Here is a 26,969-nt window from a genome sequence, read left to right on the forward strand (position 1 = left end):
GACTGATTATTGGCATATCTGGAATGTTATGATGTACACTGTTATCGAGGCTGTCAAATTATTGTGTAGCTGGGCACTGCTCTGCCTGTCACCATACTGTACACTGAAAGTGGTTCTGAGTGAATGACACAGGGAAAAGTAAGGGCATACAAGCGTTTGAGTCTTATGCTATAGTCCAGGGTTTCCCAAACTCAGTCCTTTTGCCCTAGCACTACACAGTTGATTCTCTTAATCAACTCATCAAGCTTTGATTATTTGAATCACGACCGAGTTTGCGAAACCCTGCTCTAGTCTACAGAAACAGTGCAGGTAGAATGAACAGGGTTTGTCATCACGTTCCAGGTTTGTATTGACATTGTACATTTCTACAGTATGTGACGCCATAAATGGAGTTACTGAAGGTTAATCATGATGACGTAAGTGGATTTTTTGTCGACACCCAACACTTGAATTTGCTGTCTTTGTATATGCTAACAATAACTGCTACAGTATATACCCATCTGTTTATTCCTGATTTAAGTGGATAATTCTGGTAATTACTATGGGCACTCCTGCAAAGCATTCGCTAGTCTTACACGGCAGTGGCTATGTTCGTGAGAATCAAATATGTGATTCATGATGACTAACTGATCTACGAATAATGAGTTGTTTATTTTATGATGCGAGGTCATTTGTTTATCAGTCAGCAGTCACCTGCAATGTCAAACAAGCCCAGTGAAAATTTGACATGTTTGGTTTCGCTCCTTTAGTAAGTGTAAAGAAGGACCACTATTCGAACAGCATTTTGTTTATTAAAAATGAAAGTAGTGTAAATTGTCAGTCCAATGATAAATGTTCATTTTCTCACAACCTGTTACCAAAAGCACAACACTGTATTGACAATCGTCAACCCTGTCGGACAGCACACACAATAATATGCACTGATTAGTGTCTCTTAATGCCGTGTTCAAAACAAGTGGGAACTCAGACATCTCCGACTTCAGTGTGTTCAAGACAACCGGGAACTCTGAAAAAAACAAGCTCTGACTGGGAGAAATCTTTTAAGTCATCCAACTCGGACTTCCAAGTTGGGAACTCTGGCACCTTTCTAGAGCTCTGACTTTCCGAGCCGAAGATCACTGACGTCATGATTTGACCAATTTTTTTCAGAGTTCCCAGATGTCTTGAAAGCACCATAAGTGTATTCAGTTAGTGCCATTACAACAAAAAAATATCAAAATGTTAATAAAATGGAGACAATGTTTAAATAGTGGTTAGCCATTGTGGCCTTGATGGGAACAGCATTCAAAACAAAGGTAAAAGTCAACTTCAGTTACATGCAGCATCCTTTTCAACTCCCTTTATAACAGGATGACATAGCATCTCAGAATCCTTTTTGAATGCTAAAAAATGCATCCTTCCTCCCATCCTTGAAGTAATCACACATATAATGTGATAGGATAGATTAAAGCAAATATCCCAATATATTACTTTTACCTATTAAATAACGCTAGATCAGTGATAAGGATGTAAGTAAATGAACAGGGCAGTTATATATTTTCACTGTGGCAGTGTCAAATGGGCACAATGAGATATTTTGAAATTTGCACCAGGATATGACATCATCAATACACCACTTGAGCACCAATGACCATGTTGATCCTCTTTCATCCCCAAAGGGAAAGGCAGAGGAAGACTAAAGACGAGGCTGGTTGTTTTTCTGCTGGTTGTTTGACATACAGTACCAATTGCTATCTCAACTCTTCTTTTCCATTGAGCGTCATGCAGAGAAGAGAGAAAAAAGTGATCGCTAATTGGCACCAGAGGGGTCAAATGCGTTTGTAACCAAGTGGGAATTTACCATATACAACTGGGAAAAATCAATTTGAAAGGCCCTCCAACTGGTAATTACTAGTGGGAAACTCATACATCATCCTGAGCTCCCACTTCTCCCACATGCTGACCTCACCTACTTAGGAAATGACCTGGATAACAGCATTTTTCTGCAATTAAATGCAACAAATCATTATTTATAAAAAGCAATCTATTAATATGTTTTTTTAACACTCATTTGTTTACCAGCATGATAGCTTTTAGTTTATGGTTTAGGTAGCTTGTTGGCCATTAGCCAAATGATCTTTTCAAAGCACGTGAATGCATCCAACTGCTAAATTCCCACCTCCCACTTGGTTACGAAGCAGCATTATACAGTAGTGTGTTGTCACCGCTGTAGTTAATATGTGTCATCCAGGGCCGTCCTATCACAGAGTTGAGGTTGTGGCATTTGGGCCAGCTGGGTTTAGTATTGCTGATGTGAGTGGAGGCGGGAGGTGGAGATAGAGTGGCTTCTTGGTCAGGAGCTGGAGCTTCTTCCTCTTGAAGTCAGTAGGCTTCTTGTACCTGACATCCGATAGCATAAATAAGTGATTAATTCAAACGGTATATTCAAAGAGCAGACTGAACCCTATAACCCCCCCCCCCCCCCCCCCCAGAAAAATAGCTGAAATCTGAGATTCTCAAAATAAATAGTTATCAAATGTAATTTATTTTCATCTTAAAATAAAATAGTGAGTACATTTAAAGAAAGTTAAACACAAAATGTGTCACTCACAACTCGATCACAATGGGACCAGGTTTGATCTCATCCATTTCCATGAAGGCAAAACATTTTGTGCTGGTAAACCCCTTCTTGGGTTTATAGTGCTTGAACTCAAAGAAAATAGCTGCCCCTGGAACGTGAACAAAATTCAGGATTAACAATTCTCTGCCCAATCCCTCTGCAAGGATTTGAACATAAACTGACACTGTATTAGCTTAATATTACATGATACTGGCTAAATAGAGGCCCCCACTACTAATTCAGTAGAAATAGAACGTTTGACTACCTTTTGGTAGTCTCTCGATATGTCTCTGGATCTCAATGTCTACGCTGAAGTGAATGTATGTGTCCTCCTTTCGGGTTGCCACAGGTGTGTCTTGCACTGGGTTCAAATCAATGCCACTCAAATCTGTTGGGAAACAAACATTTTCAGATTCACTTGGGCTGTTCTGCAGGAATAAATTATATATATTTAAAAAAATGTACTGTCAAGTGTCAACTCAACAGAGATCATTATTTTAACATTTTTCTAGATTATCACTGTTTTAGACCTTACCATTTCAGATGTGAAAGTAAGCAACTCATCTCAGCAATGTAAACAATATAGCCTATATATAGTACCTTTCACACTAACTGTCATGTAGGGATCAATGCATTGCCCTGCATCTTTCAGCCCAATCTTGTCAATCTTTATTGTGAGCAGCGACATCCTGGGCTCTGAGGGTAACCGTGGCAACAATGTCCCTGTTGGAGACATGAAAGCTGTAACTTTCTAAGATACAATAATTGCAGAAAACATTCCCGCGTTCCCAGAACTAATGCAGCTGAAAACAAGATAATGGTAATGTCCCAAATGGAAGCCTACTCCCTATATTATTATTTTATTCTACCTTTATTTCAACAAGGAACACAGACAGAGACCAAGGTCTCTTTTACAGCTGGGCCCTGCGTATACATGTTGACACATACAGTTTATGTACAATGATTAAGAAACTACACAAGACAAACAAAACGATCACAAATATCACAAAAAAACATACAGCAGCAGATTGTTACATTTACACATAGGCTATTCCCCTAACAGCACAAGAACTTACAAGGAATACAAAAATAAAAAGAAAATGGGCAAGGGGGACAAGTGCACTACTATAGTGCACTACTTTTGACCAGGGCCCGTAATGCACTGCATAGGGAATAGGGTGTCATTTGGGACGTAACCAGTGTTTATACTTACAGATCCTTCTTCAAGTCATTACTGTCAGCAGTATTTTACTTATACAATAATAGGCAGCAGAAGAAGTTGTAGACTGACTAACAGATAAGGCTAAGATGACATACACGTTTTGGTGGATGCTTATTAAAAAAAAGACGTTGAAAAGTAGATTCAACAACTAAAGCTATCTAGTGGTAGTAGGATAGGGTTTTTGATAATAACAAACTGTCCATTAGTAGGCAATCATATTCATGCTACGACAAAACTATAAAAAGACAGACTCATTCAGAACAATGCCAGCCCCTTACTTCTCAACCAAACCATACCTTGCAAAACTGTGAATGGAGCAGGCAGTGAGGACAGAGCGACGAAGCCATGCAGAGAGACAGGGAACAGAGGAGACAGCAATCACAAAGGCACTCGAAACAGGGCCACAAAGCCAAAATAAATAACCATGGCAAAATTACACAGTCAACAGATTCAGAATAGTGACCAATGATTATGAATGCTCTATATACATCATAGATTACAAATAAAACACTGTATTTGTTGAGTACTTTGCAAGTACTTTGTGAGTACTTACCTGGTACTCTGTTGGGAAAGGACTCTGGGGAGCCTGCTCCTGTAGCAGCATCCTCCTCTTCTTCTACCTCCAAGTTCTCCTCCTCCCCCGGGGCCAGGATTCTCCTGAATGTAAGATTTCATTAATTAGATTACTTGTTTTGAATATTTACAGACTCAGCACGTTGTTAGGAGATTAGATTAGGTCATTCAGGTGGGGAAGCCATTGTTGAATTTTTAGTAATACCGTTTGCTTTACTCCATAATTTGCTCTGATTTGTTCTGATTATTGTGTACTTAAACAAAAACACTTCTGGGTTTTCTCTGTATTTACATTGGGTACGACAATAAGTGGCCTGCATTGTGATGGTTCATCGATCTTCATTTACCTCAAGGGCACTGGCTGCACATCAAAAGGAAAATCTTTGTTATAGGTCAAAATACTCTTGATAACTGTTGAGAGAAAAGCACAATTAACACATATCATTGCCAAAACATTCAACTTATGATGAATAAAATCATTCAGATGTTGACGATATCAAATTCTTCCTAGTATACACACTAATTTCCAGTTTCTTCAGATCTTCCAACTTGAACTCCTCCTGAGATTGTGTGCACTAAGGGAGCAAAAGAAGATGGGGAATACTGAAATCAAGAATTTGCTGAAGACGTGAATACATTTTGGAGCCAATTGTCACAGCCTTGGAACATCTGACAACTCTGACAAAATCTTCCTGTGAGTCACTGACAAGGTTGTGTTACAGAGTTAAATGCATATCATGGAAGGTTAAGAATTAGAAATCATTAAAACAAACAGAATGAGTGTAACATCATGTAATCAATCGTATGTTAGTCATAACACAGACACTGGATTTTCATCAATATGATAACTGGCCGGCGAGCCGGAACATGTCCACATACACACTTAATTAGATGAATACTCAAGACAAAGGAGATGAATGTGGACTACAGGAAAAGGAGGACCGAACACACCCCCATTCTCATCGACAGGGCTGTAGTGGTGCAGGTTGAGAGCTTCAAGCTCCTTGGTGTCCACATCACCAACAAACTAACATGGTCCAAGCACACCAAGATAGTCACGAAGAGGGCACGACAAAACCTATTCCCCCTCAGGAGACTGAAAAGATTTGGCATGGGTCCTCAGATCCTGAAAAGTTTTGACAGCTGCACCATCGAATGCATGGTTGCATCACTGCCTTATATGGCAACAGCTCGGCCTCCGACCGCAAGGCACTACAGAGGGTAGTGCGTAAGGCCAAGCTTCCTGCCATCCAGGACCTCTTATACCAGGTGGTGTCAGGAAAGTCCTAAAAATTGTCAAAGACTCCAGCCACCCTAGTCATAGACTGTTCTCTCTGCTACCGCACGGCAAGCGGTACCGGAGCGCCAAGTCTAGGTCCAAGAGGCTTCTAAACAGCTTCTACCCCCAAGACATAAGACTCCTGAACATCTAATCAAATGGCTACCCAAACCATTTGCATTGCACCCACCCCTCTGTTATGCTGCTGCTACTCTCTGTTTATTATCTATGCATAGTCACTTTTATAACTCTACCTACATGTACATATTACCTCAATTACCTCGACTAACCGGTGCCCCCGCACATTGACTCTGTACCGGTACCCCCTGTATATAGCCTTCCTATTGTTATTTCACTGCTGCTCTTTAATTATTTGTTACTTTTATTTCTTTTTTTTGTTGTATTTTGTTCTTACTACTGCATTGTTGGTTAAGGGCTTGTAAGTAAGCATTTCACTGTAAGGTCTACCTACACCTGTTGTATTCGGGGCATGTGATAGATAAAATGTCATTTGATTTGCCATCACAGATTGGTTGGTATTGGATGTATTCATCACCTCGCCTATAGACAGTTCAACACTGATGAATAGGTAGAAAGAGAGCATTCATTTAGTGGTATTAGGTAATCAGAGGTACAAACCTGCAAGGCAGAGCTTCTCATCTCCAGGCATGTTGCAAACTTCCCTAATGTTTTCTAAAAAAAAAAATCAGGTTTCACATCATTAGTGTTTCACTGAATGTCAAACCTTTTTCTGTTAATAAATATGTTGTGATGAAAAACTGTATCTTTCAGCTATAAAAAGAAGGCATATGAAAATCCGCATAGGCTATATGATAATGAGATAGAGGAAAGTGAGGTTGAGGTAGCCTAAGCCTATAAGTAGTCATTAATTCACCCAGTGTTGAATATGAGTATTCATTAATTCACCTCGTGTTGAAATTAGTCTGAGAAAAGTATGTACCTTCTGGTCCTCTGTGAAGTCAGATGGGTTTGTTGACTGTACCTCTTTCTGCAGCTGCCTTGCGAGTCTATATACATATAAATGAATAGAAACATCAGTTAAATGCATATTCTTATTCAAATTAAACTAATAGTTCCCAAAATATGGAAACAATATGTTAACAAATATGCTGAGTAAAAATGGTTGTAACCTACAGCAATAAAATAATGAAAATGCATTATTCTCATGCCCCCTCCTGGGCCAAGAGAAGAGGTACAGTAGCCTCAAAATTATCATGATTGTCATTCCTGTGTCATACAGTATACTATTTTAAGATAAACTGATTTAATAATGTCTTGACTATACCCTCATTTGTTTTTGTCCATCAGCAGCAGCCTATGACACATCCACAGATCAGAGCTCCACCCATTAGAATAGGAGGGTGTGGCAGATAATTTCCCTATGCCCATATGAGTGACTTGCTCTGTCATATAAATTGCATTTTCAGAATGCATCAACCCAAATTCTAATTGTGATTTATAAACTAATATGATAGCAACATTGTAACAGATGCAAATTGACTTCCCATCTTTCTGATAATTTAACGCAAAGAGAAAATAGTTACAGCTACACCACATCAAAGATCATGCAATGGCTTTCTATTGCTGATGGTTTTTAGATTTGCTGGCTTTCCTGATACTTCATGAAAACAATAATGATATATTTTACTACATATTTCGAGATGAGCGGTGTAAACATTCTCTTGAATATATAGTAAGATGCAACCATCCTTTCGCATTCTTGTCATTCTTCTAAACACTGTGACAGATGATGCAACTTACATTTGGTACTCATCTATGGCCTCTACTAATTGTCCCCAAGAATCAAAGTCCGTGCCTTTTGTGAAACTCGCGTGCCATTTCTGGATAGTCTTGTTGACATCAGACATGTTCACAGGGTGGAGTTGCACAAGACGTTTCAGGTTAGCATCGCCGATATGGGCTACTATGTCCCTCGCCGGAACATTGTATCCTAGTAGTTGTGTTACTGTACTGAGGCTTTCACATAAACCTGTGATAGGCCTACCAATAGTTGATACCGTAACGATCCCTTCTATGTTCTCACCTAAACCTCTATCCGTAAACGAAGGGAAGTCCCGCCTCTCACAATATGCAGTAGAGTCACAGATAAACGTTTGAGACAGATATTTCACCGGATGTTTGAATGTGAAGCATCCGCTTGGCGTTTCCACTTACTAATATGGTAGTGACTGGAAGCCCACTGGACGGCAGTAGGAGAAGATGGAACGAGATGGATTTTGGCCGACATTATGCAAATTTCCTCATCGATTAAACATTTGATTTAAATACAGTTTTCTATTCCCAAAACGAATATCTGTCATGAACAGAGTGGACCAAGTTTTGTAGACTGCACCCTTTGCAAAAGTTTTTTAAAATCGCGTTGTTTGAAATGAGTGCAAAGGCGAATTGAGTTATTGCACAGGCGCACTTCACAGAGTAGGCGTTCCCTAAACTAAAATGTGCAGATAAATGCCAGCTCGTGCTTGGTTCTACCCACCTCCTTGCTTGTTCTGCCAACTGTGACCAATTTGTTCCCATTGTAAACGACATGCTGTTGTCTATCTTGGTTTATTTATAAAACATATTTGGTATATTCAGCAAGTGTAGGTAGCTGCATCGCCAGAGTGACCCTTTCAATGGGCGTGTCGAGAGAAGTGAGAGGATTGGGAGCACTGTTGGGAGGATCTGGCGTTGGACGGTTTCTCTGTGATTGGTTACGGTTTTGAATGAGCTGTGTTCCTGAATGAGCTGTGTTCCTGACCGTGTGTCACTTCCGGCCAGCCTGGGAGGACGTTATCACAGATAGAACAATGAGACAGATATTTCACAAATGTATAAATGCGAAGCATCTGCTTGGTGTTTCTACCCACGACCAAATATAGTAGTGAGAGGAAGCCAAGTGTATTTGGCCCGATATTCTGCAAATGTTTATATCAATGAAACATTTAATCTGTTCTCTAAACTAGAATCTGTTACAAACGGAGTGGACACATTTTTGTAGACTTTACCCTTTACTAGAGGTTTTTAAAAAGTGTACAAATGCGAATTGAGTTATTGCACACTCGCACATCACGGAGTAGGCATTCCATAATGGAATATGCAAATATATGCTACAACGCACCAATAGGATCTCAAATAAAATTGTGTTGGTCACATACACATGGTTAGCATATGTTATTGTGAGTGCAGCAAAATGCTTGTGCTTCTAGTTCTGAAAGTGCAGCAATATCTAACATACAGTTGAAGTCGGAAGTTTACATAGACCTTAGCCAAGTACATTTCAACTCAATTTTTCCCAATTCTTGACATTTATTCCTAGTAAAAATACCCTGTCTTAGGTCAGTTAGGATCACCACTTTATTTTAAGAATGTGAAATGTCTGATTAATAGTAGAGAGAATGATTTATTTCAGCTTTTATTTCTTTCATCACATTCCCAGTGGGTCAGAAGTTTACATACACTCAATTAGTTGGTAGCATTGCCTTTAAATTGTTGAACTAGGTCAAACGTTTCGGGTAGCCTTCCACAAGCTTCCCACAATAAGTTGGGTGAATTTTGTCCCATTCCTCCTGACAGAGCTGGTGTAATTGAGTCAGGTTTGTTGGCCTCCTTGCTCGCACATGCTTTTTCAGTTCTGCCTACACATTTTCTGTAGGGTTGAGGTCAGAGCTTTGTGATGGCCACTCCAATACCTTGGCTTTGTTGTCCTTAAACCATTTTGCCACATCTTTGGAAGTATGCATGGGGTCATTGTCCATTTGGAAGACTCATTTGCGACCAAGCTTTAACTTCCTGAGTGATGTCTTGAGATGTTGCTTCAATATATCCACATAATTTCCCTACCTCATGATGACATCTATTGTGTGAAGTTTTGTGAAGTTGTGAAGTGCACCAGTCCCTCCTGCAGGAAAGCACCTCCACCACATGATGCTGCCACCCCCGTGCTTCACGGTTGGGATGGTGTTCTTTGACTTGCAAGCCTTCCCCATTTTCCTCCAAACATAACAATGGTCATTATGGCCAAACAGTTCTATTTTTGTTTCATCACACCAGAGGACATTTCTCCAAAAAGTATGATCTTTGTCCTCACGTGCAGTTGCAAACCGTAGTCTGGCTTTTTTATGGTGGTTTTGGAGCAGTGACTTCTTCCTTGCTGTGAGGCCTTTCAGGTTATGTTGATATAGGACTCATTTTACTGTGGATATAGATACTTATGTACATGTTTCCTCCAGCATCTTCACAAGGTCCTTTGCTTTTGTTCAGGGATTGATTTGCGCTTTTCGCACCAAAGTACGTTCATCTCTAGGACACAGAACATGTCTCCTTCCTGAGCGGTATGACAGCTGGTTTGTCCCATGGTGTTTATACTTGCTTACTATGTTTGTACAGATGAATGTGATACATTCGGGCATTTGGAAATTGCTCCCAAGGATGAACCAGACTTGTGGAGGTCATAAGTTTTCTTCTGAGGTCTTGGCTGATTTCTTTTGATTTTCCCATGATGTCAAGCAAAGAGGCATTGAGTTTGAAGGTAGGCCCTTTAGCTCAATAATCTATTCTTGTAGAATCTGGCAGCAAACCATTTTAGAATGGGAACTGCTGGACTCTGTATTGTATTGTCATTCAATTCAATGACAAGCTCAACAATAAAATCCATCAATATGACTCCTACCAGAAATCCATTGTAAATCCACTGTGGGCAACATAACATATTATGAAAAGACTGTCAAATTAACCTAATGACTTTTACATAGTTTGACTGAAACTGTAAAGTGTGTTAACATGCTCAAACATCTTGAAGAAAAAATGTGGCCTTAATTGGCCACGTGTACTCTTAAATCCTGGCCTAAACCCCCCAAGAGCAAGCAAAGCATACTGTAGTGGCTAGGGAAAACTGCCTAGAAAGGCAGGAGCCGAGGGGAAAACCTAGAGAGGAGTGACCATTCCTCTTTTGGCTGTGCCTGGTTGCTGTATAGGCACTTAATGATAACTCCTGATATAAAACGGGCTTTAAAAAGAACATATGATTGATTGGGAGGTTTGTGCAGTGGTGTGATTACCACCACTTCATACATGAATAAAATGTTTTTTGTTTGGTGACTACTCAACGGTGGTGTGATGCAGGGTTTTTGGAGTTAAACCCAAGGTCATGCTCCTTTTCTACCAGACTGTTATAGAGAGCTTTCTATTATATGTAATTTTTGCCTGGTTTGTGAAATTTTCAGTTACTTTAAAATGACTATCCAGACATCAATTAATATGATGGGTGTGAACACACAATCATGGGACAGCCAAATAAAATTGTCTCAGACCCTTTCTATGTACTCCACCCAAAGTTAAAACTTCTCTCCTCAGGCAGACGCAGGTTTGTCATTGTAAACTGAACAGATAGAAGAGCACTCCTTCATCCTGTTAGTAATACTCATAAACAGCAGTATGTCGGAGACCATGTGCAATGTGATAAGAACATGTGCGGTATATACATACTGTACATTCAAGTTCATGCAGTTGTGTGAGGATGATGGTTCTGCTCAGTAGTGCTGTGTATTTGCACTCTGATCATTCATTAGTGAAGTCACAGCCATGGTGTTAGGTGGTATTGCCCTGTGCAGCAGAACCTGTTGTAGCCATGTTATTTATAGCTTATGTAATGGGTGGTTGTACTAAGCCTATACCTGCCATTTACTATTGTATTTAATTTCCCCCTTTTCAGAACCACACACACTCTTGGTTAACAAAATTGTCAAGCCATACTGCCATGCCGTTAATGCTCTATGTGAATCTGCGTCATTAAACAACCTCAACTGGAATCCTACCGGTCTGTCATCTGTGCCCTTATAAGCACTTGGTAGGGAACACATAATGCTAAGTAAAACCTAACCCTGAATAATATTTTTGCCGGAAGAGATCTTAGTCGTGCAATTTTGCATATGAGTAGGATGTTTGGTGCAGTATTTTTCAAGTGGATAAATGTGCATGAGGACCTCATTGAATGACAACAACATGCGCTTCATTGAAAATCCCTGTTGACCAATCGCCGAAGAGGGGGCGTAGATTTCGCGTGCCCGTGTAACAGTATAGCTTCCGCCCCTCTCCTCGCCCCCACTTGGGCTCGAACCAGGGACCCTCTGCACACATCGACAACAGCCACCCTCGAATCATCGTTACCCATAGCTCCAAAGAGAGGGGTCAACAGCATCAATGTAACAGTTTAGCTTCCGTCCCTCTCCTCGCCCCTACCTGGGCCCGAACCAGGGACCCTCTGCACACAGACAACAGTCACCCTCGCTCCACGGGGAACAACTACTTCAAGGTCTCAGAGAGAGTGAGGTCACCGATTGAAACGCTATTAGCGCACACCACAGCTAACTAGCTAGCCATTTCACATCGGTTACACCCGATCTGTCTAAAGTCCAAAACGAACAAAAACGTCACAAAATGTCATCATAATAAATGCTTGAACGGTTCCATACGGAACTGTTTATGCTGGGATGCATTGGGACTCATTAACGATCAGTTAGTGTGAGGTCTGACACCGAACCCCAGGCCCAGTTTGAATTTTTGGGAAACACATTCTTTAATCCTATCTATTTTCCGTGAAATAATCACTGATCTGCCGAGGTTTGATGGGAACAAGCAATGAGATAGAAACAATGCTCTGACATAAAAATAAAATGTTATTTTTATTGGTACTTCTCTTTTCCCACTAGCACTGACTTTGCTGATAAATACTTTGTTGAGGGAAAATGTACATGATACTATTAACATGTTGTCTCATCTAGCTATTTTAAGATTAATGCACTAATTGTAAGTCGCTATGGATAAGAGCGTCTGCTAAATGACTTAAATGTAAAATTTAAACATACCCAGTTCACAGATCAGTGATAACCTCAAGAAAGAAGAAAAGCAATTATGCATTTTCAAAAATATTTCTCATGAGGGCCAATAAAAAGAATGCAGGTATTGTACTGTACACTCAAATACCAGGAATTATGGTAATCTTGGTAAAGACAGCAATTATGATGAAATTGTATTTTCTTAAGATGAAGTTATAAAGATAAAGTGAGAAATATGCCGCATTATTGTAATCAGGAGCAGGAGTGTCGAGTGTGATATGTCAGAAACTTGATTGGTGTATTTGCTCTAATCAAATTGATGGTTAATGTTGTTACAATTAGCATAAGATCATTTGGGATGTATTGAGATGGACATGTCTTGTGTGGTTTCTTTGCAACAGCTTTAAATATTATAATCAAGATTTTTATTTATTTATTTCAGACATTCTATGTAAATGACTGTTCAGACCTTTTTTATTATATCTCAGTGGTTCAGACATGAACAAGAAATATGGACATAAAGAAAAAGTTTAAGAGTTGGGCATTGTGGGAAATTGAGTCCCTAGAGAAAGCAAGAACAAGATGGGTGTCAGGAGTGGGGCAGCAGTATTATCATAAGGAGACGTATACTTGGAAAACGGAGGAGGAATGGAGGGAAAAAGAGAGAGAGAGGAGGTTTAAGAGAGAGAGGGAAGAAGAGGGTGAGCTTGAGTCGGATAAAAATGGTGGAAAAAAGGGAGATGGTTTGTTAAAGAAGAATGGTAGAAAGTGTAAGCAGAGGGTGTTGAAGACAGGAGGACAAATGGAAGTGAATGAGGGTGAAGTATCAGAGGTGGTAGATGCAGTGAAGTTATCAGAGACCGAGGTATGCACTGACGATCAGGAAAAAGAAGAGTCTGTAACAGTAGGAGTGAAGTTTATGGAAAAAGTGGACTCTTGCTTTTTGGCTGATCCATTTGTGGTTTCACAGTGGATGAAAAAAGAGTTGGGTCATGTGAAATGGGTGAGGGTTATCAGAAGTGGTCTAGTATTAATTATTTGTGTTTCTGTTGGGTAGAGTGAGAATGAGCTCGGAGTTAAACGAATGGGGGCAAGAAAAGTGAATTGTTTCTTTCTCAAGAAAAGGGCACAAATGAAAGGATTGATAACTGGGGTTGCAGTAAATATAAAAGTTTACCAGCTGAGGGGAAAGATTCCCGGTGTATGTGATGCTCGTCGTTTGATGCGACGCAGACAGGGTGGCGAGAGTGGGGAAACAGAGTCATTGTTTGTTCTTTTGAGTTCTGAAGTTGAGTTGAGTTGTCCGACAAAGTGAAGTTAGAATATATTAGTTATCCTGTACGAGCAAATGTGCCGAATACATTATGTTGTTACACGTGTCAAGCTTATGGGCATGTGGCAGCAGTGTGTAGGAGGGAGGGTCCAAGGTGTGAGAAATGTGCAGAAGGGCATGAGACGAAAGAATGTGGAGTATTGGGGAAAGTAGTGGAATGTGTTAATTGTACGGGTGACCATGGAGCTGGGGATCAGAAATGTCCCATGCAGGAGAGGTAGGTTGAGGTTTCCACGGTTAGAGTAGTGCAGAAGTTGTCATATGCTGAGGTAGTGAAGAAAGTAGAGGAAGATGGGTAAGGGGAGGAGTGGTGAAAGTAGTAGAAACATACCAGTACAGAGGGATAGGCCAAACGTGATAAGTTTCAGTATAGCAATGGTTATCAATTGTACTACAGGGATGGATCGAAAGCCTCTGCCACGATAATTAAAGTTGTGGTGGCAGCTGCAGAGAGGTATTTGGGTGCGCGAGACTTGACAACAGAAGAGTTACAGGCTGTGTTAAGTGGTGATGTCCCATCCTTTCGGGATGATGGCATGAGGTAGGAATTAATACATTTAATTAGTGGAGTAGGGTGGTGTTAACTTTATTTTATAATATTTTGAAATTAGTGAGTGTAGTGTTAGATGGTAGGGTATTTATTTAGTAATTTTTTTTTACATTTTCAAGCGAAGTATAAGAGAGTTGTACTCCAGTCTAGTAGGTGGCGGTAATGCAACATGCCAACTGTCGTTAAACCTCATAGAAGAAGAAGAAGAGAGGCATTGTGGGACTTTTTTTAACACGGTAATTTCCACTGGCTATAGAAGGCATTATCTGTCAACCCAAAGGGAAAACAAAACATATTTTGCTCAGCTAGCTGTAATATGTTGAAAATTGGACTAAATAGAAAGCTCAACTTCATCTACATCTACGTCTGTCTGAATGTCCGAATGTGTGAATATAAAACCACTTTACCTTTAATTCAGATTACATCTCAGTTTCGGTTATCTGAAAATGAAATCATATCCAACCTGTCACTATTTTTAATACAAGAAATATATAGATATGTCGAAGTCTTTTTGCAATTTCAGTTTAATCCACCAGAAAATACTAATATTAATGGTATAATCTTTGTAAATGATGTGAATAGGACTGGTGGAGTTATCACACACTTAACAAAAAATACAATACATGACCAAAAGTATGGACACCTGCTCGTCAAACATCATGGACATTAATATGGAGTTTGTCCCCACTTTGCTGCTATAATAGCCTCTGGGAGACGGGGATGATGGAGTAGGCAGTCCTTGTAAATAAGAATTTGTTCTTAACTGACATGCCTAGTTAAATAAAGGTTACACTAAGAGCATAACATTTCTGCACCCTAATTTTTCTAATTCTAGTCTCACCAATACCCAAACGGAGATTAAGTGAAAATAAAAATCTCATTGATTTATCAAGACCAGCCCCCATGCTTGTCTCAGAGCAGCGCGAAACGGTGCTAAAATAATTGTAGGCAATTGCTTCAAATCCTATTGCTTCTAACTTCAATATGCTCTTTAAATAAATAAGATCTACACCACTTTTAACAGCACATTGCTCAACACTAGTGAGACTCATTTCGCCTATGGTAGACCTACAGTATTTCTAAAAAAAAAAATTTTCAATGATGTGACTCATTTAGAGGATTGGATGATTCTAAATGAATATCTAAGGCACTTCTGTTAGGATCTGTGAGAATATCTAAGGGGCTTTTTTAAAATGTATTTAATAATAATAATTGATTTTTTTTAAAGTAATGATATTTTAGAGGTTTCGTTTTCATTTAACCTAGTGTGAAGAAAAAGGCAATTGTTGAACATGGGGTGAGACATTCTCACTAATTTGCAAATAAAGGCAGTTTGTTATTTAGAATGATTTTTTTCTGGAGAAACCTAACTACATTATTTAGCATACATTACTTGCCTATATTCAATCGACAAATCTTAAAAATATAATGGAATATAAATGGAACATTTTCATTTCTCCATGCTTGTCTCAGAGCAGCGCGAAACAGTGCTGAAATAGACGTCCACAGCGGGAAGGCTATATATTATTTTGTTTTCAAAAAAACGACAGATCAATTTGTAATCTGATTAACCTTTCTGGCGCAGGCATTCCGCTAGCGACTCACCTCGACAACATCCAGTGAAATTGCAGAGCGCGAAATTCAAATGACAGAAATAGTAATATTTAACATTCATGAAAATACAAGTGTCAAAAAAAAGCTTAATTTCTTGTTAATCCAGCCCCTGTATCAAATTTCAAAAAGGCTTTACAGCGAAAGCACACCATGCGATTATCTGAGGACAGCGTCCCGCACACAAAAGCATTAAAAACATTTTTCAACCAGACAGGTGCGCCACAAAAGTCAGAACTAGCAATAAAATAAATGACTTACCTTTGAAGATCTTCTTCTGTTGGCACTCCAAAAGGTCCCAGCTACATCTCAAATGGTCCTTTTATTCGATAAAGTCCTTCTTTATATCCCCAAAAACTCAGTTTAGCTGGCTCGCTTCATTCAATAATCCACCGGTTTCCCTCAAAATGCATACCAAATGAATCCCAAACTTTACCAATAAACTTCTCCAAACAAGTCAAACAACGTTTATAATCAAACCTGAGGTACCCTAATACGTAAATAAACAATAAAATTTAAGATGGAGAATTGCTATTGTCTTTACCGGAGATAAACAACAAAGAATGCGCTCTCATCCACGCGCATGAAAACACTACAGCCAAAATGGGAGCCACTTAGAAAAACTACAAATTCTAGCAAATGTTTCCAAAAACAAGCCTGAAACTCTTTCTAAAGACTGGTGACATGACATACACATATATGTATGTATGTGTCATGAAAATTAACTGTGTGTAGGTAGATTGGAAAGATAGATACAAATTATTTATTTGGGGGGTTCACACCTAGCTCGACTATTAGAAAATTCTTTAGTAAAGGTTGAATAGTCTATTGTTCAGCTAATAGCCCATCCTAGAAACATTGTCAGCAGAATTCACAGCCTGCTACACTTGTGAAGAGGGATACTTTTCCCCCTTTCCACTTTTTAAAGATTCCAATTGATGGTGTTTTTAGCCACAATTGGCCCCAACCCCAATTAATACATTTAGGCACAGTCGATAGCATGCTTCGGGCTAGAATGTTGAGGGTTCGAAACCTGCTGCCTGCTTGTTTCATTGCTCTGAGACCGACATTACATGCCGGTCTCAGAGCAAATAGCCTGGATTGTTACTCCCATCTCGTTCCTCACCCTCCTCCATTCATCATTCTCTGCCTGAGTGGCTCGCTTATGGGCCTGCTGGCAGGATATGGCAGCACCTTCGGTTGTGCGTCAAGAATTCAGCATAGCAAGTTTGTATGAAGGTCTGGTTATTCACATGCAAATAGTAATATGCTCTAAACTGCTCTGGTGACAAACTTTGCTGCCCTGTTTTCAATCGTCTACATGGCTGGGAGAACGTCCTCAGATTAATGAAGAGGAAGGGAGTTAGATATGCATAGGAAGTGTAGTGTACTGTTTTCTTTCTGTATATATGAATTACAAATCAGCCTTTACTTAAATCATGTTTCTTTTACTTAAATCATGTTTCTAGTCTATTGTATAGTTACAATGTATAGTCATTGATGTCCCAGGAGCAGGAGTGGTAAACACTGTTGAAGTGTATAATTGTAATAGATACAGTGCCTTGCGAAAGTATTCGGCCCCCTTGAACTTTGCGACCTTTTGCCACATTTCAGGCTTCAAACATAAAGATATAAAACTGTATTTTTTTGTGAAGAATCAACAACAAGTGGGACACAATCATGAAGTGGAACGACATTTATTGGATATTTCAAACTTTTTTAACAAATCAAAAACTGAAAAATTGGGCGTGCAAAATTATTCAGCCCCTTTACTATCAGTGCAGCAAACTCTCTCCAGAAGTTCAGTGAGGATCTCTGAATGATCCAATGTTGACCTAAATAACTAATGATGATAATTACAATCCACCTGTGTGTAATCAAGTCTCCGTATAAATGCAACTGGTTGTCTTTTTCTGAAATAATTATTTTCACTTGCCCACAACTTCCATTAGCTTGCTAAGGTTAGCATGCTAGCTAATTACACTGACAGCTGTCAGTCAATGCCTTATTTGTTGAAATCATCACAACGTTCCCACCCCCAATTCCTTATGTATTAGCAACCTGTGTCAGTCTTCGAGGTGGAACATAAAGAGCATTTCCACTCTAGGACAGGAATTACACAAAATAGGTGAGGTAACTTCTTCTAAGGTGGGTCTTTAATGTTTAGAGCAAGCGTTGGGGCACTTAACAAATGTCCCCCGGTCAGAAGATGTTATCGTGAATAGGAGCTTAAGCAGTTAGCGTCTATGAATGGGGTAGCCTAGTCCATGGCTAACGGAGTAGCCTCCTATGTACAAATGACTACCACTAGTCGCAGTTCTCACAAACCGAATGTTGGCTAGCTAACTTTAGTGGTACATAAACCACCTTGTTTAACTAGCTAACATCACAATAAAATCACCTCTTTATGATAGAAACATCTATGGAATCTTACTCTGCTGTCTGCATATGTTTCTTGTTAACACTTTTTCTTGGCAAAGCTAATATAACAGGAGCTACTATAAATCAAATTCTCTGGCCTAAGCTCGACTCTTGTCTCAGGTTACAATTGGACGTGGCTTGAATGTCACTCACCAGCTCGTGTCCCCAAGCTGCCTCCTAATGATATCCAGACTGCACTGTATGTTAAAGCAACGATACGACGGCCGATGGACAGTGACCGACAAGAAGGTACAGCTTCTCCATTTTTAAATGAAACCGTTTTTTTTATGTGACGCTGGTAATAAGCTGTCAGCATTGGACATTCATTTGTTTCTATAGCTTTAATGGTGTGTGGGTGAACGGAGAACGAATTCCTGTGGATAAAGCTCTATTGCTTAGGCTTAGGGACTCTATAAAGCTGAACGTGACCCTTGTTGGCACCGAAGTGGAGCATGAGTACATACTGATTCGGCAGCGCCTCGAAGACATCAAACCCTACCTAGCGAAGGGACCTAGTGAAGTGGCCTGCACCGCCTCCAGAACCAAGAAGAGTAAGAGGAAATTGAATTCTGATGAAATGGAGCCTTCGACCTCATTTAAATCGAAGCCCTACGCTCTGCCACAGACAAGTCACAGGGCCAGCCCTGTCCTACAGACAAGCCCCGGGAGGGACCAGGGTACGGGAGGAGGCCGGGCCCAGCATGCGGAAGCATCAGAGGCTGGACTCGCCTTCAGAGGGACCCAGCAAGTCCTATCAGGAATCTGTCCAACTTGCAAACGTACGTCTGTTGCTGTTGGTGCTTCACCCATGTCTAACCCCTTGGACAGGTTTTATGTAGTAAAAGTGAATATCTCTCAATTGTCAAAAATCTGTCTTCCCCTTTGTCTGCACCGATTACGAAAATACTTGACAATTAAAACAATATGGTGAAAGCTTATCATTAGGCTGGCTTTCACCAGGTACATTTTAGATCATAGATTTCTTAAATTAAAATCACTTGGAGCTGATTTCCTGGTGGTTTTACAGTCTTATGTCCCACAAGGATTTACTTTTTTGCTTAAACTTGGGGGCCCAAATAAAACCTGCGGGACACAAGTTGGGGAACCCTGCTCTGTGGTACTGTGTGCCTCTCATAGTCTGTTCTTGATTATGTGATTGTGAAGAGACCTTTGGTGGCATGTCTTGTGGGGTCTGCATAGGTGTTCGAGCTCTGTGCTATTAGTTTAAACAGACATCTCAGTGCATTCAGCATGTCAACAAGTAGTGATGAAGTCAATCTTTCCTCCACTTTGAGCCATGCGAGATTTACATGCAGATTATTGTTAGATCTCAGTGTACATTTAAGGGCCAGTCGTTCTGCCCTGTTCTGTGCCAATTGTAATTTTTTGAAGTCCCCTCTTTGTGGCACCTGACCACACGACTGAACAGTAGTCCAGATGCGACAACTAGGGCCTGTAGGACCTGCCTTGTTGATAGTGTTGTTTAAAAGGCAGAGTAGCACCTGTTGTATCAAAATGTTTTGACCATGAGTTTACAATCCATTGTTATCCAAGCACTTCAGTCACCTCAATTTCCAAAAAAATGTATTACAATATTTAGTTGAGGTTTAGGTTTTAGTGAATGATTTGTCCCAAATACAATGCTTTTAGTATTTGAAATATTTAAGACTAACTTATTCCTTGCCACTCATTCGGAAACTAACTGCAGCTCTTTTAAGTGTTGCAGTAATTTCACTTGCTGTAATAGTGGACATGTAAAGTGTTGAGTCATCCACATACATACAGTAGACACACTGGCTTTACTCAAAGCCAATGGCATGTCATTAGTAAAGATTGAAAAAAGTTAGGAGCTAAACAGCTGCCCTGGGGAATTCCTCATTCTACCTGGATTATGTTGGAGAGGCATCCATTAAAGTGTGTTCTGTTAGACAGGTAACCCTTTATCCACATTATAGCAAGGGGTGTAAAGCCACAATACACGTTTTTCCAGCAGCAGAATATGATCAATAATGTCAAAAGCCGCACTGAAGTCTAGCAAAATAGCTCCCACAATATTTTTCTTCCACTTCTCTCAGCCAATCATCAGTAATTTGTGTAAATGCTGTGCTTGTTGAATGTCAATTTGTTTACTATAAAATAGCATTGTATCTGGTCAAGCACAATTTTTATCCAAAAGTTTACTAAGGGATTGGTAACAGGCTGATTTTGTAAAGGGGGCTTTAATGTTCTTGGGTAGCTGAATTACCTCTGCTTCCCCCCAGTCCTGAGTGCACACACTTTCCAGTAGGATTAGATTTAAGATGTGGCAAATAGGAGTGGCAATATCGCCCGCCATTATCCTCACTAATTTTCCATCGGAGTTGTCAGACCCCGGTGGCTTGTCATTGTTGATAGAAAAATGTTTCACCTCTTCCACACTTACTTTACGGAATTCAAAATTACAATGCTTGTCTTTTGATAATTTGATCGGTTATACTTGGATGTGTAGTGTCAATGTTTGTTGCTGGCATGTCATGCCTAAGTTTACAAATCTTGCCTATTAAAAAATCATTAATTGGCATTATCATTTGGTTTTGTAATGAATGAGCCATCTGATTCAATGAATGATGGAGCTGAGTGCCTTTTCGCCCAAAATTTGGTTTGGGATCCAAAGCTTTTTACTATCATTCTTTTATATAATTTATCTTTGTTTTATAGTATAGTTTATTTTATTTTTTTCAGTTTAGTCATAAGATTTCTAAATTTTCAGTATGTTTGCCAATCGGTCACTCTCAACCATACATTTTTTTAAATTCCTCATCAATCCACAGGGATTTAACACTTTTTAGTACTTTTCTTAATGGGTGCATTCTTATTAGTAACTGGAATAAGCAATTTCATATGTGTCAAGTGCAGCCTAAGTTAAACAAATTCTAACCTGTTTTTGCTTTGTCATTGTGGGGTTTTGTGTGTAGGTTGATAAAAAAATATTTAATACATTTTAGAATAAAGCTGTAATATAACAAAATGTGGAAAAAGTCAACGGGTTTGAATACTTTACGAATGCACAGTATGTTAACGTGGGCTATTGTTAGCACTTTTCTGTGATGCTTGATTATTTACATTTCTTTACTGGGAAGCTTAGTAGAGGTAGACATGCTCATGTTAAGGTATGTTAGTGCATTGTGTGAGCTGCATACAGTGGACTTCCTGCTAGGGCACATCGCCTCTGGTTCATAGGCACATGGTTACTGCATACAATAGCTGTAGGCTAGGGATTAACTGAACTGTACTGGGATTGGGTCATTGATAAATCATTGTCTCAATGCAGCCAAAAGTTAGTAAAAGGATGATCCCATCACTATGCAGTAAAATGGTTAACAGACCTATAACAAAGAGTTCCATGTTACCCAGAAATTATTTGATTTTGAGATTACAGCCAGGTTGGGTCTTTAATACTTTTAACATATGTTTGGCCAGAATTTTTCCTAATTTTAAAGATTGAAAATGGTTAGAAATGCCTAAAGTTGATTGACTTACATACCGGCAGAAAATGCTGGTGCTGCGGGAGCGGATGAATGACACCCAGCAGTGGGTGGATGCCCTGGAGGGGGAGTGGCAGCAGGGCGACCCTCACCAGGAGGAGCAGGTGAGGGACCTGCAGAGTCAGCTGGAGCTGCTCTGGGGCCAGCTTCACAGGATGGAGTTGCTGGAAAGGTCCATCAGCGAGATGGAGAAGCTCCTCTGGGTGAGACTCACTGGGGGATATCGGGATCTGACAAATCACAATTCCTGCTTTTTCACTTTAATAATGTTTACATATATTGCATTACTCGTCTCATATCATACCATATTCTATTCTACTTTATCTTAGTCTATGCTGCTTTGACATTGCTCGTCCATATATTTATATATTCCTAATTCCTTTACTTAGATTTGTGTGGGTATATGTTGTGAAATTGTTAGATATTACTTGTTATATATTACTACACTGTCGGAGCTAGAAACGCAAGCACAACCGCTATAACATCTGCTAAAGATGTGTGTGACCAAAAAAATATATATATCTGACATTTTTTCTCCATTCATATAGACTGAACAAAAATATAAACACGATAAGTAATGTGTTGGTCACATGTTTCATGAGCTGAAATAAAAGATGCCCAGACATTTTCCATACGCACAAAAACGTATTTCTCTAAAATATTGTGCACAGATTTGTTTAGATCCCTGTTAGTGAGTATTTTTTTGCCAAGATAATCCATCCACCTGACAGGTGTGGCATATCAGGAAGCTGATTAATCATGATCATTACAAAGGTGCACCTTTGCTGGGGACAATAAAAGACCACTAAAATGTACTGTTTTGTCACACAACATAATGCCACAGATGTCTCAAGTTTTGAAGGCACATGCATTTGACATGCTAACTGCAGGAATGTCCACCAGAGCTGTTGCCAGATAATGTAATGTTAATTTCTCTACCATAAGCCGCCTCCCATGTCATTTGACAATTTGGCAGTACATCCAACTTGCCTAACAAACGCAGACCACGTGTAACCACGCCAGCCCAGAACCTCCACATCCGGCTTCTTCACCTGCGGGATTGTCTGAGACCAGCCACCCGGACAGCTGATGAAACTGAGGTTTTGCACAACCAAATCGTTTCTGCACAAACTGTCAGAAACCGTCCCAGGGAAGCTCATCTGCGTGCTCATCGTTCTCACATTGGTCTTGACCTGACTGCAGTTCGGTGTCCTAACCAACTTCACTGGGAAAATACTCACCTTCGATGGCCACTGGCATGCTGGAGAAGTGTGCTCTTCACGGATTAATCCCGGTTTGAACTGTACCTGTCGTATGGCGTCATGTGGGCGAGTGATGTGGTGAACGTTGTGAAGGGAGTGCCCCATGGTGACGGTAGGGTTATGGTGTGGGCAGCTACAGACAATGAAAACAATTACATTTATTTATGGAAATTTGCATGCACAGAGATACCAACGAAATTGTGAGGCCCATTGTCTTGCCATTCATCTGCCACCATTACTTCAAGTTTCAGCATGATCGTGCACTGCCCTATGTCGCAACGATCTGTGTACAGTTCCTGGAAGCTGAAAATGTCCCAGTTCTTCCATGGCCTGCATACTCACCAGACATGTCACCCATTGAGCATGTTAGGATGCTCTAGAACGACGTGTACGACGGCATGTTAACTTCGCAAAGCCATTGAAGAGGAGTGGGACAACATTCCACAAGCCACAATAAACTGCCTGATTTAACACTGTGAAGGAGATGTCACACCAGATAATGACTGGTTTTCTGATCCACACCCCTTTTTTAAAAACGTTTTAAGGTATATTACATGGCCAAAAGGATGTGGACACCCCTTCAATATTGTGCATCCTGCTTTTTCAGCCATACCCGTTGCTGACAGGTGTATAAAATTGAGCACACGGCCATGCAATCTCCACAGACAAACGTCAGAAGAGCTCAGGGACTTTCAACGTGGCACCATCATAGGATGCCACCTTTCCAACAAGTCAGTTATTCAAGTTTCTTCACCATCTGGTAGTCCTTCGGACTAATCTGGGTTTGGCAGATGCCAGGACAACTCTACCTGCCCCGATGCATAGTGCCAACTGTCAAGTTTGGTGGAGGAGGAATAATGGTCTGGGGCTGTTTATCATGGTTCTGGCTAATCCCCTTAGTTCCAGTTAAGGGAAATACAATGACATTCTATGCTTCCAACTTTGTGGCAACAGTTTGGGGAAGGCCCTTTCCTGTAAGTCCCCACAGCAATGTTCCAACATCTAGTGGAAAGCCTTCCCAGAAGAGTGGCGGCAGTTAGAGCAGCAAAGTGGGGACTAACTCCATATTAATGCCCATGATTTTGGAATGAGGCGTTCATAACGGCATATGCTTGTTTTAAAGGTGCAAAAAAACACAGCATGACGAGGATGGTTTGAAAAAACAGCTGGAGGAGGCTTTGCAAGAGGTAAGCAACAGAAAACATTCAGCTTTTGTATTAAAGGTGACCTGATGTAACCATAATAGTGTAACCAATCTGCTTGCAATCCATATAGCAAAGAAAAGTCATAGAGGAAATTGCACTCTCGAGACAAGGCTTTGAGGACATCCTCAAGGCCAAAGACAAAGAGCTGGAGGTGACAAAAGTAAGCTACCCCCACCTCACTCAATTTAATTTCCTAACCCAGTTGAATTACTGACTTCACTTGACATACCTGGATGAGAATAAATCGGTGAGGTTTCAAGCCAATGTTTTGTCTTGCAGGAAAAGAAGGAGAAGTTTGAGAGCTCAAAAGGAGGAGGTGGTAACGGAAATGACGGAGGTGCTGGAGAACGAACAATGCATCATTTGTTCTGAGCTCTTCATTAGGGTAAATACCAGTCTTACGTCATTCCCATTTGATAGCAATAAGTGTCTCGTACTGTTCAGTTTACTTCTCTGTCTGGAATTATATTATTAATTAATTATATTATTATAGCTTCTGACTGGAAGATGCTTTACTGTAATCTTAATCTCAATCTGTAATCCCAATTTTATCACAATGAAAGATTACCTTAAAGGCCCATTGCAGATGTTTTTATCTGAATATCAAAACATTTCTGGGTAACAATTTAGTATCTTACTGTAATAGTTTACCATTCAAATGGTAAAAAATTAATATGTAGAAATAGCAAAAAAATATATGTTTAATACATTTGCTGGGGCTGTCAGAGTGGTTTGAATGGGGAGGGGGAAACTAGTTGTTATTGGCAGAGAGGTTTGGCGCTCTCTTTATTAGTCTAATTAAATTTATACCACCTGGTGATGCCACCAGGCAAGCCAAAACTCAAAGCATGCAAAACCTGTTGATTGTGTAGATTGTATTTTTTAACCAGCAACTATCAGAAAATAACACCGATCAAATATTTTTGTGCTTTTACAGTGTTAGTTTCGTCTGTTGTACAAGGATACAAAACACAGGTAAAACAGAATTGATTGCTCTGCGCATTTAATCAGAGTTGTTTGGTTTCGATCCTCGACCCCCCCACAGGCAGACGCTTAACTGCGCCCACAGCTTCTGCCTGCACTGCATCAGAGAGTGGCTTAAGCGGAAGGATGAGTGCCCTATCTGCTGGCAGGTCATCCTGTCGCAGAGCCGTTCGCATGTGCTGGTCAACTGCATCGACCGCATGGTGGAGCAGTTCATCCCTGACATGAAGCAGCGTCGCCTGGTGCTCATCACCGAGAAGAAAGGTGAGAGGTATGTTCACCCTGCTCCTAGGTTCGCAGAGGTTGTTGAAATTCATTGATGGAGATGTGGATGGATAGATGGATGTTTAAGTGAATTGCAGGGACCATATCCACTTGGTGTAAAAATAGAGCTATGGTCCCTGCAATTCCCTATGCACTCATTTTGATTTCTCTTTTCACTCAGAAACGTCCAACCATCTGCCACATCTCCACCCATGAATTCTAGGGTCGTGTTCAGTAGGGAGCAAACGTTTTTAAATGGGGAGCTACCTGTCCAATAACAGATTCTCATTTTCCATTGCAATACATTTTGCTATGGTGTGTCCTACCGAACACGACCCAGGTCAGTGTGGGTCTATGAAGGCTCATGATGCCTTCCACTGTCTCTTTCCACACAGCCCAGCCGGGGGAGCTGATGGTGATCCATGAAGACAGTAGCAATAGTAGCAGGACTAAGTGACCTCTACATGGATAGCTTCAGCTCCATAATCTCTCTGGAAGAGTGCGACCATTGGGGCTCCAGAGACAATTCCGATGAGTACAATGACGAGGTTTAGCCCATTTGACATTGTTACACGTTACTTTTTTATTCATTTGAAATGAAATGTTCAGGCTAAGACAGTCGTAGAGAATGCAGAGAAGGGAAGAAAGTCCGTCCTTGCCAGGAAACCAACGCACTCGATATTGTACGACAAATACCGTTAGTGTTCATATATATTTTTTGTAAAAATGTATTTTTTGTTCATTTATTTTTTCCAATGAAACAGAATATAAAATGTTACTTCATTCATGTGAATAGTCACAAAATGAATCTGCCAAGAAATGGAAACTTGGTAGCGCCAGGCCAGTTAAACATTTTTGTGAGCTTAACCGTGGTCATTGTTCATTTACCTTTTTTTATATGACGGTGAGGGGCTTATTGGTAAACAAATTACAAAACCATATAATATTGATACATTATAATCTGCTCTTAAGACCAGACAGGATGACTTTGGTTAAGAGCATTGGACTAGTAACTGAAATGTCACTAGTTTGAAAATACCAATCTGTCTAGGTGAAAAATATATCTGTGCCCTTGAGCAAGCCCCACTTAACCCTAATTGCTCCTGTAAGTCGCTCTGAATAAGTGTATGATAAATGCCGAAAGGATTACATTTATTTTTAGAAGTGTGTCCCATAGAATGCCTAAGTCTGACTTGGAAAGGCAATATTTTATCTATGTAAGCCATGTCTTGAATACACAGAGCATGGCATGCATATATCCTGACAGTACCTCTAGATTGCCTAA

General features: G+C 40.1%; 1 protein-coding gene and 1 pseudogene across 1 annotated transcript; one reads left to right on the plus strand and one right to left on the minus strand.

The window, feature by feature from the left end:
- Nucleotides 1–139: 139 nt before the first annotated feature.
- On the minus strand, nucleotides 140–7,792 carry LOC139406983 (axin interactor, dorsalization associated). The gene is made up of 10 exons (XM_071150200.1): nucleotides 7,456–7,792; nucleotides 6,635–6,701; nucleotides 6,313–6,366; nucleotides 4,915–4,969; nucleotides 4,742–4,805; nucleotides 4,375–4,478; nucleotides 3,200–3,322; nucleotides 2,865–2,987; nucleotides 2,591–2,708; nucleotides 140–2,379 (listed from the first exon to the last, which is right to left on the minus strand). Exons 1-10 carry the CDS (start codon nucleotides 7,560–7,562, stop codon nucleotides 2,241–2,243), a joined length of 954 nt encoding a protein of 317 aa, XP_071006301.1. The 5' UTR covers nucleotides 7,563–7,792; the 3' UTR covers nucleotides 140–2,240.
- Nucleotides 7,793–21,977: 14,185 nt separating this feature from the next.
- LOC139408011 (E3 ubiquitin-protein ligase rnf8-like) lies at nucleotides 21,978–26,238 on the plus strand (annotated as a pseudogene).
- The last annotated feature ends 731 nt before the right edge of the window (nucleotides 26,239–26,969 follow it).

The sequence above is a fragment of the Oncorhynchus clarkii genome, chromosome 4, assembly GCF_045791955.1.
Source record: "Oncorhynchus clarkii lewisi isolate Uvic-CL-2024 chromosome 4, UVic_Ocla_1.0, whole genome shotgun sequence".
In the NCBI taxonomy this organism is placed as follows: domain Eukaryota; kingdom Metazoa; phylum Chordata; class Actinopteri; order Salmoniformes; family Salmonidae; genus Oncorhynchus; species Oncorhynchus clarkii.

Bases quoted from the DNA above. Each gene is read 5' to 3' on its own strand.
- LOC139406983 (XM_071150200.1), bottom strand. From the start codon at position 7,562: ATGTCTGATGTCAACAAGACTATCCAGAAATGGCACGCGAGTTTCACA. The intron at 4,479-4,741 runs GTAAATGAAGAT...TCTTACATTCAG, and splicing joins GTGCAGCCAGTGCCCTTGAG to GAGAATCCTGGCCCCGGGGG. The intron at 2,380-2,590 runs GTGAGTGACACA...ATCGGATGTCAG, and splicing joins GGTCCCATTGTGATCGAGTT to GTACAAGAAGCCTACTGACT.